The sequence below is a fragment of the Pristis pectinata genome, chromosome 12 (assembly GCF_009764475.1).
Source record: "Pristis pectinata isolate sPriPec2 chromosome 12, sPriPec2.1.pri, whole genome shotgun sequence".
Taxonomy (NCBI): domain Eukaryota; kingdom Metazoa; phylum Chordata; class Chondrichthyes; order Rhinopristiformes; family Pristidae; genus Pristis; species Pristis pectinata.
The window spans coordinates 6,175,410-6,190,707 of record NC_067416.1 but is presented as its reverse complement, the minus strand read 5'-3'; the positions used below and the strand labels follow the sequence as shown (position 1 = coordinate 6,190,707).

Genomic DNA, 15,298 nt, shown 5'->3' with positions numbered 1-15,298 from the left:
CTTCAGCTGTTCCCAATTCATGTGACGGATATCAAGACTAGTCCATTCCTCCTTTAGTGCACCTGGCAAATAGCTTGGAAATTTTTGCAGATTTTCATTGTAGCATTTATTGCCGGCAGCTGCAGTGTTTGCACAAACCATTATAGAATGTGCCTGGGGTCGTCTCTGTTTATTGTCAGTCTAATTGTGTTGAAAGCTCTGAGCAGCCAGAAGAGTTCCTACAAAGACCTTCAATAATGCTGTTGCCAAAGCATCTGTCTTGCAGGAGTCTCCAAGCAACTGAGCTCTCTCTAGATATTTCTCCTAAAGAATGCAGTGGGTTTTTTTTCAAACAAAATCTATCTGCTAGAATTTCTCTTATGCACCATTTCTAATATTCACTCTGTTTGCCTCAAGAATTGGAGTGAGGTGGGGAAAATTGAGATGAGATTTGCCACCAGGACCTTATCTTTATCAGTGATTTGGGTTCTTTCCCTCTGCTTCCTCATGTATGTAAGTGACAGGTTATATTCAAACATTCGGAGCCACTGCTCTGTTCCAACCCTGGACACCATGGCACATTTTGAACCTTGGTGCTCAACAGTTAAAGATTGGAAGGAAGAGGATAATACTGCTGGCAAGACTCTGCGATGTGATTTCTGAGAACTACTATGCCTGGAGCCAGAACGAGAAAATAAATATTGTTTGCAGCAGCAGCAGAGTTGTGAAGGCACCCACAGTATAGAAGGTGTCTGGTGGCCTTCTGATTTCTATCGCGGTTAGAGTCATACAGTAATACATCATGGGAATGGCCCTTCAACCCAACTCGTCCATCCTGACCAAGACCCATCTAAGCTAGTCCCATTTGCTCATATTTGGCCCATATCTCTCTAAACCTTTCTTATTCACGTACGTACCTGCCCAGCTGTCTTTTAAGTGTTACTGCACCTGCCTCAAACACAGCTTGTTCCATATACGCACCACCCTCTGTGTGAAGTTGCCTCTCAGGTCCCCTTTTAAATCTTTCCCCTCTCACCTTAAACCTATGCCCTCTAGTTTTTGATTCCCTTTTCCTGGGAACAAAGACTGTGTGCATTCACTATATCTATGCCCCTCATGATTTTATACACATCTATCAGTCTCCTACGCTCCAGTGAGTTGCTGGTTCAGGCAGGTGAGGTTGGAACGCCATCCCACCCCTCCAGCTAAATGCCTGTTTATTGAAGAATTGTATTAGGTCAGGATAGGTAGATTTCTTACCTGAAAATCAGTTTTTATTTTGTCCTGCTGTCGGGCAGAATTGACCTTGTGTTGGTGTGAATTGAGCTAATATCATAGTTAGTCACTTGAAAAGAAGTCATGGACACACCAAAGGAAACAAAAGGTGTATTTCAGGTTGGGAAGATCATGTCCTGTCCTTCACCTTCACTTGAGTCTGAGCCCTGCCATTTAGGTGTGGCACTGAGTGTCTGCATGTGTCATTAGTTTCAGCTTTGAAGTAATGGGCTCGGGAGGAAGACTTCACTATATTCATGAACAATTTAGCCTGGAACAAGGAATGGCAGTGGATGTATGGACTTGTTTCACAGCTGTTGTGATCAGATACCACTTTGGTGATGTCTCACTTGCCTGCAGTCTCGTATTTGAGCCATGTTATTGGCAGAGCTGGTGACTCCATTGCTGGTGGTTCCATCTGACTTGCTCCTTGAACAGCAGTCCCACCATATTGTGGAACATGCTTTGTGATTGATCCTGCTCCCTGTGTTCTGTGTGATTCTTCATGTTTATTGGTCAGTGGGTACCATGTTGGCCGCACTGTGGGATATATTCCATGTTGGGTATTTTTGGGAGCATGCTTTAGTTTTCATCCTTGGCTTGCAGGTGAGGTTGATGATGCTGCATTCAGTTGCCTTAAGAAGGGGGTTAAACAGTGCAGTTTCCTGGAGTGTTCCTTGCACACCTTCATTGTTCAGATAGGATTGATATACAGGTACAGCTTGATACAGCTTTGAAAGGAAGCAATGTTTTTGATGTTCCCCCTCTTGCTCCCCTTAACATTATGGCTTGTGGGGTTGGGAGGTGATATGGTCAGATGTTGTGTTGCACCCTGTAGCCACTAGTGGTGGAGGAGTTAGGTTTGAGTCCAGTGGACGCCTTCATGAATTGAAAAAAATTGCCCTGTGTGTTGCTTAGCTTTGTGGCACCTTCAGAACACCCAAGCTTGGCTTGACGTTTGTTTGATGCTTGAGAGTTGTGAATAGAATTAGTGCAAAGGATGAGTTTGCAGACTGCTCCTTACAAGTTCCAGTGTTGGGAATTCTAGAGTTTTAAATTAAAGAATCCTTATGGCAGCAGAGCTGATTTGATCTGACATCTTCTCATAACGATGCCTTCAAACTCATAGCAGTTTCTATAAAATATATGAAACTATATTTCATATATTGACGAGCTCTATGCCCCATTCAAAGGGAAGCTTACTCTGGGGAATCCGTTTTCAGCATTGTGTTCATGTTGCTGTTAAAGTTGCAAGATTGGAATCCAGTACTGGTGGGCAGTGCCTGTCATTTGCACACCATTGATATTTTAGGAGACACCAGAGACTGCAGGTGCTGGAATGTGGAGCCACACACAATCTGCTGGAGGAACTCAGCGAGTCAAGCAGCATCTGTGGAGGGGAAAAGAATTGTTGACGTTTCTGGTCAAAACCCTGCGTCAGGAGCATATATATTTTGGTATTTGAGATTCCCAGCATCTGCAGTGTTTATTTTTGATTTTTCAGTGCCCATCAAGTCTTGGGAAATAATGCTTTCTCTCGTGTCATGTACCTCCAGCAAGTGCTGCCACGTAGTTTCTCCACAATAGCACTGGAAAACAATACTGATTTGCTTTTAAATTCTAAAATTTTAAGTGATGGATCACTTTCAGATGGAAACTCAGTTCTCTGGGAGTTCCAGCTGTTCCCTTCGAACACAGCTCCCCACTGGAGTATGCAACTGGTGACTTTACTGTTTGACTGAATGAAACTATTTTCCAAAAATACCGTTGGTGGGTCTTATCTGAACCACACACTTCCTGTTGATGGATAATGCTTACCTTGTTTTTATTTGTTGTGTGTTGCTTCCTGTCCTGTCTTGTCAAGGGAATTCAGTTTGTTGTTTGGTTTTCCTGCTAAACTGCTCCATATAGGATTTGTCTGTTTTGCAGTTGGAGGCATTGCATTGAGGTTCCATTCTGTTTTTCCCTTTCTTGGCTCGGGCAGTTGTTACAGGTCCTGTGGTATTATTCAAAGCAGAGCAGCCAGCACACCTACCTCAAGTAATGTGCCAAAAACATTTCTAATTTTATGGTTGCGGAATCTTGCCGTGCATTAAACTGACTACATAAGAGACTGGAGTTCAAGGGCAACTTGCTGCAAATGAAAGGTTTTAAGACTTCCTAAAGATGAGATGGGGATCATACGAGCACCCAGCTTTATTTCTAAGTTAACACATTGCCAGCCCTCAAGCTATTAGTCATCCTCTGGATCATCATGGTATAAAATTGTTTCATGTCTGAGGAAGTTTTCCATTTTATTTCTGTAATAAGCTGCACAGACCCGTTCTTCAGAGCTCGATAAGTCGTTGCAGTGAAAACCGCAGTGTGAGGTGTTGGTGGATTAGCGGAGGTCTTTGTTAGTACCCACAGCGTCATTGGCTTCGCGATGGTCCCTGTTAGTTTGGTTTCGCTATTTACAGGTCTTTTAATTCAAAACAACTGCCCTAATTGATAAACTTCCCCCGTCCAGCCGATCTTTGTACCATACAATACTTTAAGCAGTAATGTTATCCAGCTGCTCTGCCTATGTGTTTTGCTTTGGATAGTTGCAGATTCACAAAGGGCTGAAGAACTTTATACAAAAAAAAAGGAAAAAAAAACTTTGCATCATACTTTTATTAATGGGAAGCAGACTGTTTGGCTTAGTGAAGGAGCTTGTGCAATTTGAGAGTCTGTTGAGAGCGTCTGTTTTGGTGCCCTGAAGGAGTCAATTAGATGAACACATAACATACCACCAGGGTCTTTTGATGGCTGCCAGGAGGTATCTCTTTCTGTTTGGAAAAAGACCCCAGGTATCAGATAAAGAATCCACTCGAGGACCCTCATCTGCCTCAGAGTCGAGCCGGCTCTGTGTGGAGCTGGGTGAAAGGCCAGGGTGGCTGGTAGACACACAGTGTCCAACTGTTGGCAACTCCTAAATTACCCAGTGGAGCTGTTAAGGCAGACTGGCAGATTGTAGCCAGTTCAATTGTTTCCCAGAGGCGCACACACACACGCACACATTTTGTTTTGCTCTTTCTCTTTCCAGACCCAATTTCAAGTTTTAATGTTTTTTGCATCCTTCTACGTCTGGTATTGGTTTATTATTGTCACTTGTACCGAGGTACAGTGAAAAACTTGTCTTGCATACTGTTCGTACAGGTCAATTCATTACACAGTGCAGTTACATTGAGGTAGTACAGGTAAAAACAATAACAGTACAAAGTGTCACAGCTACAGAGAAAGTGCAGTGCAATAAGGTGCAAGGTCACAACAAGGTAGATCGTGAGGTCATAGTCCATCTCATCGTATAAGGGAACTGTTCAATAGTCTTATCACAGCGGGATAGAAGCTGTCCTTAAGTCTGGTGGTACGTGCCCTCAGACTCCTGTATCTTCTACCCGATGGAAGAGAAGAGAGAATGACCTGGGTGGGTGGGGTCTTTGATTATGCTGGCTGCTTCACCAAGGCAGCAAGAGGTAAAGACAAGAGTCCAAGGAGGGGAGGCTGGTGTCCGTGATGCGCTGGGCTGTGTCCACAACTCTCTGTAGTTTCTTGCAGTCCTCTGCCCTTTGCTCAACACTAATTACCAGACGACCGCAAGTATGTCACCGGCCACTGTTTTATGCCAGGATTTTTAAAATATTTTGAGGAGGGAATCCGATTGCATGGTATTTTTGTTTTTGGGAGTGGGATAGCCTTGCGAATGGACAGAAGCCGCAGTTCACTAAAATAGTCCACAGGATATTATTTTTTAATCTAGCCTTTGATTCTCAATCCACCTATTTCTAGTACACTAACAAAAGTGTTTGGGCCTTTCCTTGGGATTCACAAGCACGCCTTTTATCCCACATATTGTCTGTGGGCCAGTTTGTCACCTGTAATGCTGGATAATGAAGCAGGTTGAAATTTCAAAGCTGAGTGCTGTACCATCCCAGTCAGATATCCCCACGTAATCTGCTGTATGTCTTCAGGACTGCATTCAGGAATGGAAAACCAGGCTGAATGAAAAGAGTCTTTGTTCTCTGTCTCTTGGTTGCTACTCTCACTTTCTCTCTCTTTTCTCCTTCCCTCGTGCATTTACGCTGTGACACCTCTCCTTTTTGCTCTATCACCTCTCCCCAATTTTCATTACACACACGTTGAGAACTAATATTTATACAGCACCTTTTAACAGAGCAAAACCTGAGTGTTATGAGACAGAACTTGACTCTGAACCACATAAGGATTTATATTAGGGCAAGTGATCGAGGGAGATTTTTGAGAGAGTTTTAAAGGACGAAATAGAGGTTTTAGGGTTGAATTTCAGAGCAGGGTTATTGACAAGAAAAGGCATAATCGGCAGTGTCGGAGCAATGGAATTTGGGGACAACCAATAAGGCCAGAATTGGAAGGCTACAGAGGGTTATAATGCTGAAGGAGATTAGAGACGGATTCTATGAGACCGTAGAAAGACTTAAAATCAAGGATAACGATGTTAGAATGTGATGCCTCAATTTTACATTTCTTTCTTTTTATCTCTTGCACATTTGCTAAATTCTTGTGTGGGTTACGTCGTTTGCAAGTTGTTGTTCAATAGAATTTTAAACATTTGATCTCATCCCACACCTGTCAAACAGACTCTGAAAGTAGATCCATTTTGCTGTGACATTAATACATTTATCTCTGAAGCAGCTTGACTTCTCTGAGAGTTGCCAAGCAGAGTTGTGAGACCGTCCATTGTCCGGGGAAAAGTAAGATGGGAAGAAGTCCACTGTGGGGAATGTCTCATCAATGTTTCTCTTGTGCCTGGGGATCCTGTGGTTAACCCACTCAGCCAGTTCCAGGGCTTAACCCTGTGCTCTTCCTGGTCAGGATCATTTTAACCAATCTACCTCATGGCGCAACAGTAGCGCGTCTGACTCCAGATTGGAAGGCTGCGTGTTCGAATCACGTCAGGGTCACAAACGCGGTGTCAGATTTTGTCATCACATTGATTGCAGTGAGACCGCTGATGTCCCAATTCAGCGCACTGTTCCCTTTGGTGAACAACCTACTTCTCACCTTTGCCGGGTTCAGGAATGGAACTTTGGAATTCCACTCTGTGTGGAAAAATGGCCAACATCTTATTGGGCGGCACGGTAGTGTAGCGGTTAGCGTAACGCTATTATGGCGCCAGCAACCCGGGTTCAATTCCGGCCGCTGTCTGTAAGGAGTTTGTGCGTTCTCCCCATGTCTGCGTGGGTTTCCTCTGGGTGCTCCAGTTTCCTCCCACATTCCAAAGACGTACGGGTTAGGAAGTTGTGGGCATGCTATGTTGGCGCCGGAAGCGTGGTGACATTTGTGGGCTGCCCCCAGGACACTCTACGCAAAAGATGCATTTCACTGTGTGTTTTGATGTACCTGTGACTAATAAAGAAATTGTATCTTACTTGCTTACCGGCTTAAAGGGACAAATTGAAGACAACATCATGTGCAACCAAACTCTCCACGGGTGATGAAGTGTGCTGAAATTATGAGCAAACCTCGTATCCAATCTGCACATTACTCAGGTTCCAAAGCATATACTCAGAATACACTGGACAGGAAATCTCTTGCTGTTTGAATTCTAAGTTTCATTTGAACAGGATCACTGGTTTTAACAGTGAATCATTCCCTTGGTGTTCACTAAACAGCCAGCCTAGATTATGTGCCCTGGTCCCACACTGGAGTTTGACTTATTCATTCTGACATCAGAGTCCAGCTGATGAGCTAAGGTTAACACAATCTTGTATTCATACATGTGGTCAAATTTAATCTTATTTATTAAGTTGTGTGCTGAAAGCTTTGCAATTGCAAGTTCGAGGTTGCTGATGGGTTTCTTGAATCAATTTCAAAAAATAAAGGTTGCTAGCCAAATCCAACAGACTTTGTGAAGATTTGTTGCAGTTGATTTTTCAGATTGAATAAGAGAGTGCAAAGGCACATATAAAATAGCACCATTATTGTTTCACGGGCATTGATTACTTACAGCAGTTTACTGTTCAAGGCCATCAACTTTTGGTTAATTAACACCTTCACATTGTTGAGCAGAGTAGAACCTTCAAACGGATGGATCATTCTGTTCAGCTCCCACAATTGTATATATATACTGTCAATCTATTTAGCTATAAAAGTTAATTGCATCAGCTTAGGCTGGTTTTATAGGTTAGGTTATATAGGCATCAGGTTATATAGTCTTGGCGAGACTGCAGTGTTCTGCAATGTGTGGCCTCTTTACCTAAGGAAATATATACTTGCAATAGTGGCAGAATCCTGGCGTGGGGAGGATTGTCCAGTTCGGAGAGATTAACAGGCTGAGGCTATACACTCTGGAGCTTAGAAGAGTGAGAAGTGATCTCCTTGTACAGGGTTGGATCATCTGAATGCCTGTTATTAGAGTAACTGGCAGTATTTGCCCTTGCTTCTAGTCAGAAGGTGGCTGGGTCAATGAGTGTCTTGTCGATCACTGTACCAATCAGATAAGATATCTTTGTTAGTCACATGTACATCGAAACCCACAGTGAAATGCATCTTTTGCGTAGAGTGTTCTGGGGGCAGCCCGCAAGTGTCGCCACGCTTCCGGCACCAACATAGCATGCCCACAACTTCCTAACCCGTACGTCCTTGGAATTAGGAGGAAACCGGATCACCCAGAGGAAACCCACGCAGACACGGGGAGAACATACAAACTCCTTACAAACAGCGGCTGGAATTGAACCTGGGTCACTGGCGCTGTGATAGCGTTACGCTAACCGCTACACTACCGGGCCTGGCATCACCCTCTATTTGCCAGTGTCACTCCACCACTGGGATCCCCTCGCCTCTGTCATCCAGAGATCTTTCACCAGAGCTGAACTGCTCAGTGGTGGGAGACCTCCAGTTGAGTGAGACCCCAGTGCCTGAGACTCCAAGGCTAGGTGTATGGGGGAGGAGAGAACTTGGTGATACTGCCCAGTTGTTACAAGGCAGGTATTTTGGGCAATTAAAAGAAAGCAGTAGCCGGCTCTAATTTTGAAAAGTATTTAAAAGTTTTTAACTCTTGGATTGACATGCAGAGATTTCTTAGCTCTGTCCTTTAGTCAGACAGGGTATGAGGCCATTCCCCATCCCAAAAAAAGCGGACAGATGAGAGACAGTGCCAAAACTTTCCATGTCAGTCATCTGTGAAATAAAAGAAATGAGATCAGTGAGCACGGAGATGGGTCTCCCAACCTTCTCTGCGTGCTGATTGTTGGCAAGTGGGACCTGGTCAGCCTGCCGCACTCAGCTGGGAGTTCAGCAGACTCATTGTTTCCTGAGTGGGTGGGTGGATACTGGATTAGATGATGCGACCCACAATGTTTTGCACAGTTCCACAGGGTAAATACAAGGATATCTAGAACCAGGGGTCATAATATCAAAAGGGTTGGCCGTTCAGAACAGTAATAAAGTCAGAGTTTATTGTCAGATGCACAAGTCCATGTATGCACAGGTGCAATGAAAAACTTCCTTGCAGCAGCATCACAGGCACAGAGCATCAGATAAGCAGCATTCACAAGAAAAACATAAATGTAAATTATACAGTCTTTACAAGAAAGAACACAAATAGAACAAATAAAAATGTACATTTTAATACAAAGTGATCAAAGTGGTCTTAGTGTTGCTAAACCGTAGTGATTAGAGTTGTGCAAGAACCAAGTGGTTGAAGGGAAGTCACTGTTCCTGAACCTGGTGGTGTGGGACTTCAGGCTTCTGTACCTCCTGCCCGATGGTGGGGATCTTTGATGATAAGATAGTGAGAAACTGAGAAGCAGCATTCACAAGAAAAACTTAAATTAAACATAAAGTATAAACAATTTTTACAAGAAAGAACACAAAAGAACAAAGTCCATTTTAGTGCAAAGTGGTCATAGTGTTGCTAAACTGTCGGGATTAGGGTTGTGCTGGTTGGTTCAAGAACCAAATGATTGAAGGGAATTAGCTGTTCCTGAACCTGGTGGTGTGGGACTTCAGGCTTCTGTACATCCTGCCCAATGGTAGCTGCAAAAAGATGGCTGGTGAATCTTCAGAATTCTCTACCTAAGTGGGCTGTGGCAGCTCATTCACTGAGTACATTCCAGACAGATTGATAGGCTGAAGGGAATCAAGGACAAGGGAGTTGGTACTGAAGTAAAGGATCAGCTATAGTATTAGATGCTGGAGAAGTTGCAAGGACTCGAATGGCCCACTCCTGCGTCTACTACATGGTTGCGTTCTTGTGTAATTGTAAAAATTCAATAAACCATCATAGGTATTGTAGGATTTTCGAACCCAGCTCTTCCAGATACGTATCTTGCTTCCAGTATAAAAATCTTCTGATCTCTGGCTTAAAAATACTCAGCAAGTGGAATTCTTTACCCAAGATGGCTGTGAAGGCTCAAAGACTCACTATCCTGTTGGTGGAGAAATTTCTTCTCAACTCGGTCCTGAATGGCTGAGCCCTGGTTCTAAACATTGCAGTCAGAGTGAGCTCAATTCTACATCCACCCTGTCAAGCTCCTTATCGACCCATTTCTGTCTCCACAGATGCTGTGCAACTTGCTGGGCACTTCCAGCATTTTCTGTTTTATTCCAGATTTCCATCATCTGCTGTTTTGTTTTCGCCTTTCAAAGCCTCAGGAGTTTTGTACAATTCATTGAGATCATGCACTCTTCTGAACTCTGAAGATTTTAGCTCTAATCTCTGCTCTTCCAATAAACCCGCCATCTTGGGAATCAATCAGTTGAACTTTCAGTGCACGTGTCACAAACATATCCACAGCTTAGGAGACAATATTTCACAATACTTCAGATGCAATCTCACCAAGGCTTCATATAATTGGAGCAATATGTCTCTACTCTTGTACTCAAACCCTCTCACAATAAATACTGTTTGTCTTCCTAATTGCTTGCTGAAACTGCATGTTAACTTTCAGTGTACAAGAATATCCAGCTTACTCCGAACAGCAAACCCTTCAATCTCATCATTATACTAAAATAGTCTGTGTTTCTACTTCTTTATCAAAGTGGATGACCTCAGATCTTTCTGCATTATTAAGTTGAGTTTATTGTCACGTGCACAAGTACGGTGAGGTACAGGTGCAATGAAAAACTTGCAGCAGTATCACAGGCACGTAGGTACAGACAACACACGGAACATAAATTATACATCATATTCCATTTGCCATGTCTTTGATCAGTCACTCAGTCTGTCTATATCTCTTGAAGCCTCTCTAAATCCCCACCCTGCCACCTAGTTTAGTATCATTGGCAAACGGTTACATTACAATCGATCCCTTGTCCAAATCTAGTAGAACTTTGTAAGCCAGGAAGCAAATATAACAGAGTTGTAATTTAAAACAGGAGAATTAACACTTGAGTGTCTTCCTAAACTTCTGAGATTATATTTTCTTAACATTCGTTTCGAACTGCTTCAGGCAAAATTGTTCCACTACTAGTACTGACAATCTTTGTACATTAAACTGTTTCTTAAAGATTATTGGGATAATTTATCTATCCAAGTTAATTCAAGGTTTCGAAGTTTGATTAAGCCATTTTTAATCATCAATTTCCATTTTACAAACCAGTTAAAGGAGTAAACTAAAGGCAAAGTCTCAAAGAGAAATGAGTTCTTTCTTTTTCAATCTTTTTATTAGTTTTCAAATTAATACAGACTAATATATAACATCAGTGTTTGTACATGTAATACAAAGAGATCAGGAGAACAATCATGGCATAGATAATCATAAAGAACAACAAAATATAAAAAAAATCTGTAGATCCAATGATCTCTTAGTAAGTGAATATAATATAAAAGAAAGGAAAGAAAAAGATTTATTATATAAATAAAAAAAGAGAAAAAAAATTCCCAAATCAATAAGAAAAATTATAAACAATATATCAAACCAAACTAAACCAAACAGAAAAATTTCAAAAAAAAACAAACAAAAAAAAAGAAAAAAAAGTCTGGACTAAAATTTCTCAGTAGAAACAGAGCAATATTATGTCGTGAACTCTGTTCCTCTACGTTGGAAAGTTATTGAAAGGGGATCTAAATCATGTGAAAATATTGAATAAATGGACTCCAAATATCTTCAAATTTAAGCGAAGGATCGACAGTACCACTCCTAATTTTTTCCAAGTTTAAACATGATATAGTTTGAGAGAACCATTGAAAAGTAGTAGGGGGTATTGGATCCTTCCATTTAAGCAAAATGGATCGTTTGGCCATGAAAAATGAGTTCTGACCATTTGTGTATTTTCTCCTTCTCCTCAACAGCTTCTCAGGTTGATTACATGGTTAAGAAGAAACACATCTATTTATTGGCTAACGGCCGCATCAATATGTGCGGTCTGACCACTTCCAACCTGGATTACGTGGCTGAATCCATTAAAGAAGCAGTGACAAGCGGCCAGTAAACAAGAACTCACTTCTGAAGCAATCTGTAGATGTGACTGTGTGTATGTGATAGCGGCTGTTTTTTTGGTGTTGCAGATTCTCATGCCCTTAATGCAGGATTTTCTATAATACCCTGTTGGGTAATTGGGTAATACTCAAATGTTTTTGATGTTCTGTGGTTTCCTTTCTCCAAAGGAAAACCTTGAAAAAAATTAGATGCCAGAAGAGCAAGAGGGCTTTTAATTTCTTCATGTTTAAATTGGAGCGATGTTCCCTTCAGCTTTACCACAGGAGTGATGATGAGGTGTGGAAAGTGAGGTCTTGAATGGATTAATTTGTTGAGAACAAAGTTTTCATCCACATGTTGCTGTTTAGTCGATCTCAGTTTAAGCTAATGACATGCTTTAAGGTAAATTGTAGTGTCAATCTTCCAGTAGATGTGTATAAGGATATTCAACAGCATGTAATAATTTTCAAAATGCAATTGTAGAATGAATTCTAAATGCACTCAAATTGATCTGTTGTGTTGAGGCCTTTTTATCATGATCAGATCCTCTCAACCAAGCGCGTTGTCAGTAAACAGTCCAGTCTTGGAGATGGGGAGCTTGGTCTATGTGAGGTGGCAGCTGATCTGCTTCATACATCATCCTGTGGTGAATTGGCTGATGGGCTAATTGCTTATTTCTTTGACCTGTTTCTTAATGTACTGTAATAGAAGCAAAGTTCAATGAGTAGGATCAATACCTCAGGGACAGAAGTAATTCCATCCAGGTGTATTTGCCTGTTGTGTTTGACTGAGTTGCCGTAATTATACAGCCACGATGGGGCCTTGGATTGCTGTGCTTCTAACTGTTAACTTTTTAACTAGTGTGACTGAAAAATAGAGAATTACTAATTTGGGTCTAATCCAAATTGAAGGGGTTGTGTGGTGCAGTGAGGGCACTAAGTTGCTTGACTCAGGAAGATTTTGAAGGTAGCATTCCAGCTGGAGGACTCAGTAACATCAGAGTCAGAGAATCCTAAACCTTAGCAAGTTAATGATGCAATTTTAGTCTGGAAATAGTATTTGTGATCCACATAGTATTAAATGTCTGGTCTTAAGCCCTCTCCTGTGAAATACTTTCAAAACAATAACCATACTGATTAGTTATTTTTCTTAGCAGAAGATAAGAAGCTATTGGAATATCAGTTGAGCTTGTTAACGAGTTAATGAACAGCATATGAATGTAACCAGACTGGAGTTGACTCTGTACCACCATGTCACTTAAGATGGGAGTTCCTATAGGGAATATTCTCAAGTAGAGTTTACATATAATAATAATTTTCTTCAGATTAATTTAGGAAAAAAAATGAAACATTTTGATTTAGGAAGGTGGATGGGGTTATGGAGAAAGGCAGGATGGGGATTCTGCTACCTCTATTAACTGTTTGCATCCTGAAGTCCTTGCATCTCATTGTTTTGTAGTATTTGATGATACAATGGATAGATTGACTGCTAATACCTGATCAAGTAATTAGCACTGATTCAGTATATGCATTTGCTATAAACTGCTTATAGTCTTTTAAGAATTTCCCAAAGATATTTGGGTTGTACAAGTCTGGCTAATGTGAGTTTATGTATAAATGTGTCACATCAAAACAAAATAAAGATTTAAAAATTATGATTTTATTCTTTTCACTCATTCTCACAGTCTAAGGAGATGCTGGTAGTGTCCGTGGAAAGTGGTGGTTTCCCAGCGTCTACAACAGCCGCACTTGTTGACCTAGAATTCACTGCAGTGGAGCACCCCTCAGGATGAACGACAAGTTGTTTCTGTTCCACTCTCACTCTTTGGCTGGGGTCATGGAGGTGAGAGTTGATAATGGTACAGTAATAGTATCTAGGATCTCATGGAGGTGAGAGTTGATAATGGTACAGTAATAGTATCTAGGATCTCAGCCGATGACACACCCATCAGTTTGGGTCCTCAAGGAAAACTTAAGGATTTGATAACATTTGAGCAAAATTTGTGTGATTGCAAATAACATCATCTCTCTTCCCCACCAGAGTGATTTTTTAAAAGTCTAACTAACGTTAACTGAACGCCTTTAACCCACCATTATTTTGGTATTGGTATTGGTTTATTATTGTCACTTGTACCGAGGTACAGTGAAAAACTTGTCTTACAAACCGATCTCACAGATCAATTCTTTACACAGTGCAGTTACATTAAGTTAGTACAGAGTGCATTAATGTAGTACAGGTAAAAACAGTAACAGTACAGAGTACTGCGTCACAAGCCTGATAGAGTTCTTTGAGGAGGTGACGAGGAAGATTGATGAGGGTAGCGCGGTGGATGTGGTCTATATGAATTTTAGTAAGGCGTTTGATAAGGTTCCTCATGGTAGGCTTCTTCAGAAGGTCAAGAGGCCAAGGGATCCAGGGAAGCTTGGCTGTGTGGATTAGGAATTGGCTTGCCTGTAGAAAGCAGAGGGTTGTGGTGGAAGGAGTGCCCTCGGATTGGAAGGCAGTGACTAGTGGTGTCCTGCAGGGATCGGTTCTGGGACCTCTACTTTTTGTGATATTCATAGATGACTTAGATGAGGGGGTGGAAGGCTGGGTTAGTAAGTTTGCGGATGACACTAAGATCGGTGGTGTGGATAGTGTGGAGGGCTGTCGGAACTTACAGAGGGATATTGATAGGATGCAGAGCTGAGCTGACAAGTGGCAGATGGAGTTCAATCCGGAGAAGTGTGAGGTGGTACACTTTGGAAGGACAAACTCCAGGGCAGAGTACAAGGTAAATGGCAAGGTACTTGGCAGTGTAGAGGAGCAGAGGGATCTGGGGGTTCATATTCACAGTTCACTGAAAGTTGCCTCACAGGTGGATAGAGCAGTTAAGAAGGCCTATGGGATGTTGGCTTTCATAAATTGTGGGATTGAGTTTAAGAGCTGCGAAGTGATGATGCAGCTTTACAAAACTTTAGTTAGACCACACTTAGAGTAGTGTGTTCAGTTTTGGTCGCCGCATTATAGGAAGGATGTGGAGGTGTTGGAGAGGGTGCAGAGGAGATCTACCAGGATGCTGCCTGGATTAGAGCTTATGGAATGTGAGCACAGGCTTAAGGTGCTAGGGCTTTATTCACTGGAAAGGAGGAGGACGAGAGGAGACATGATAGAGGTATATAAAATATTGAGAGGAATAGATAGAGTAGACAGTCAGCGCCTCCTTCCCATGGCACCAATGCGCAAGACGAGAGGGCATGGCTTTAAGGTTATGGGTGGGAGGTTCGGGGAGATGTCAGGGGGAGGTTTTTCACCCAGAGAGTGGTTGGTGCATGGAATGCACTGCCTGGGGTGGTGGTGGAGGCAGATACATTGGACAGGTTCAAGAGTTTGTTGGATAGGCACATGGAGGAATGTGAGATAGAGGAATATGCAGAGGAAAGGGTTAGATAGTGTGAGGGTGGTTTGATGGATGGCATAACATGGTGGGCCGAAGGGCCTGTTTTGTGCTGTATGGTTCTATGGTAAAGTGTCACAGCTACAGAGAAAGTGCAGTGCAATAAGGTACAAGATCACAACAAGGTAGATCGTGAGGTCATACACCATCTCATTGTATAAGGGAACCATTCAATAGTCTTATCACT

General features: G+C 42.1%; 1 protein-coding gene across 1 annotated transcript in view; it reads left to right on the top strand.

The window, feature by feature from the left end:
- Positions 1-13,329, top strand: part of got1 (glutamic-oxaloacetic transaminase 1, soluble) — a 55,518-nt gene extending 42,189 nt beyond the window's left edge. Inside the window, exon 9 of the mRNA XM_052027547.1 lies at positions 11,549-13,329. Within this exon, the coding sequence (XP_051883507.1) occupies positions 11,549-11,688 (140 nt within the window). The 3' untranslated portion in view covers positions 11,689-13,329. The remainder of the gene's footprint in view (positions 1-11,548) is intronic.
- Positions 13,330-15,298: the final 1,969 nt, after the last annotated feature.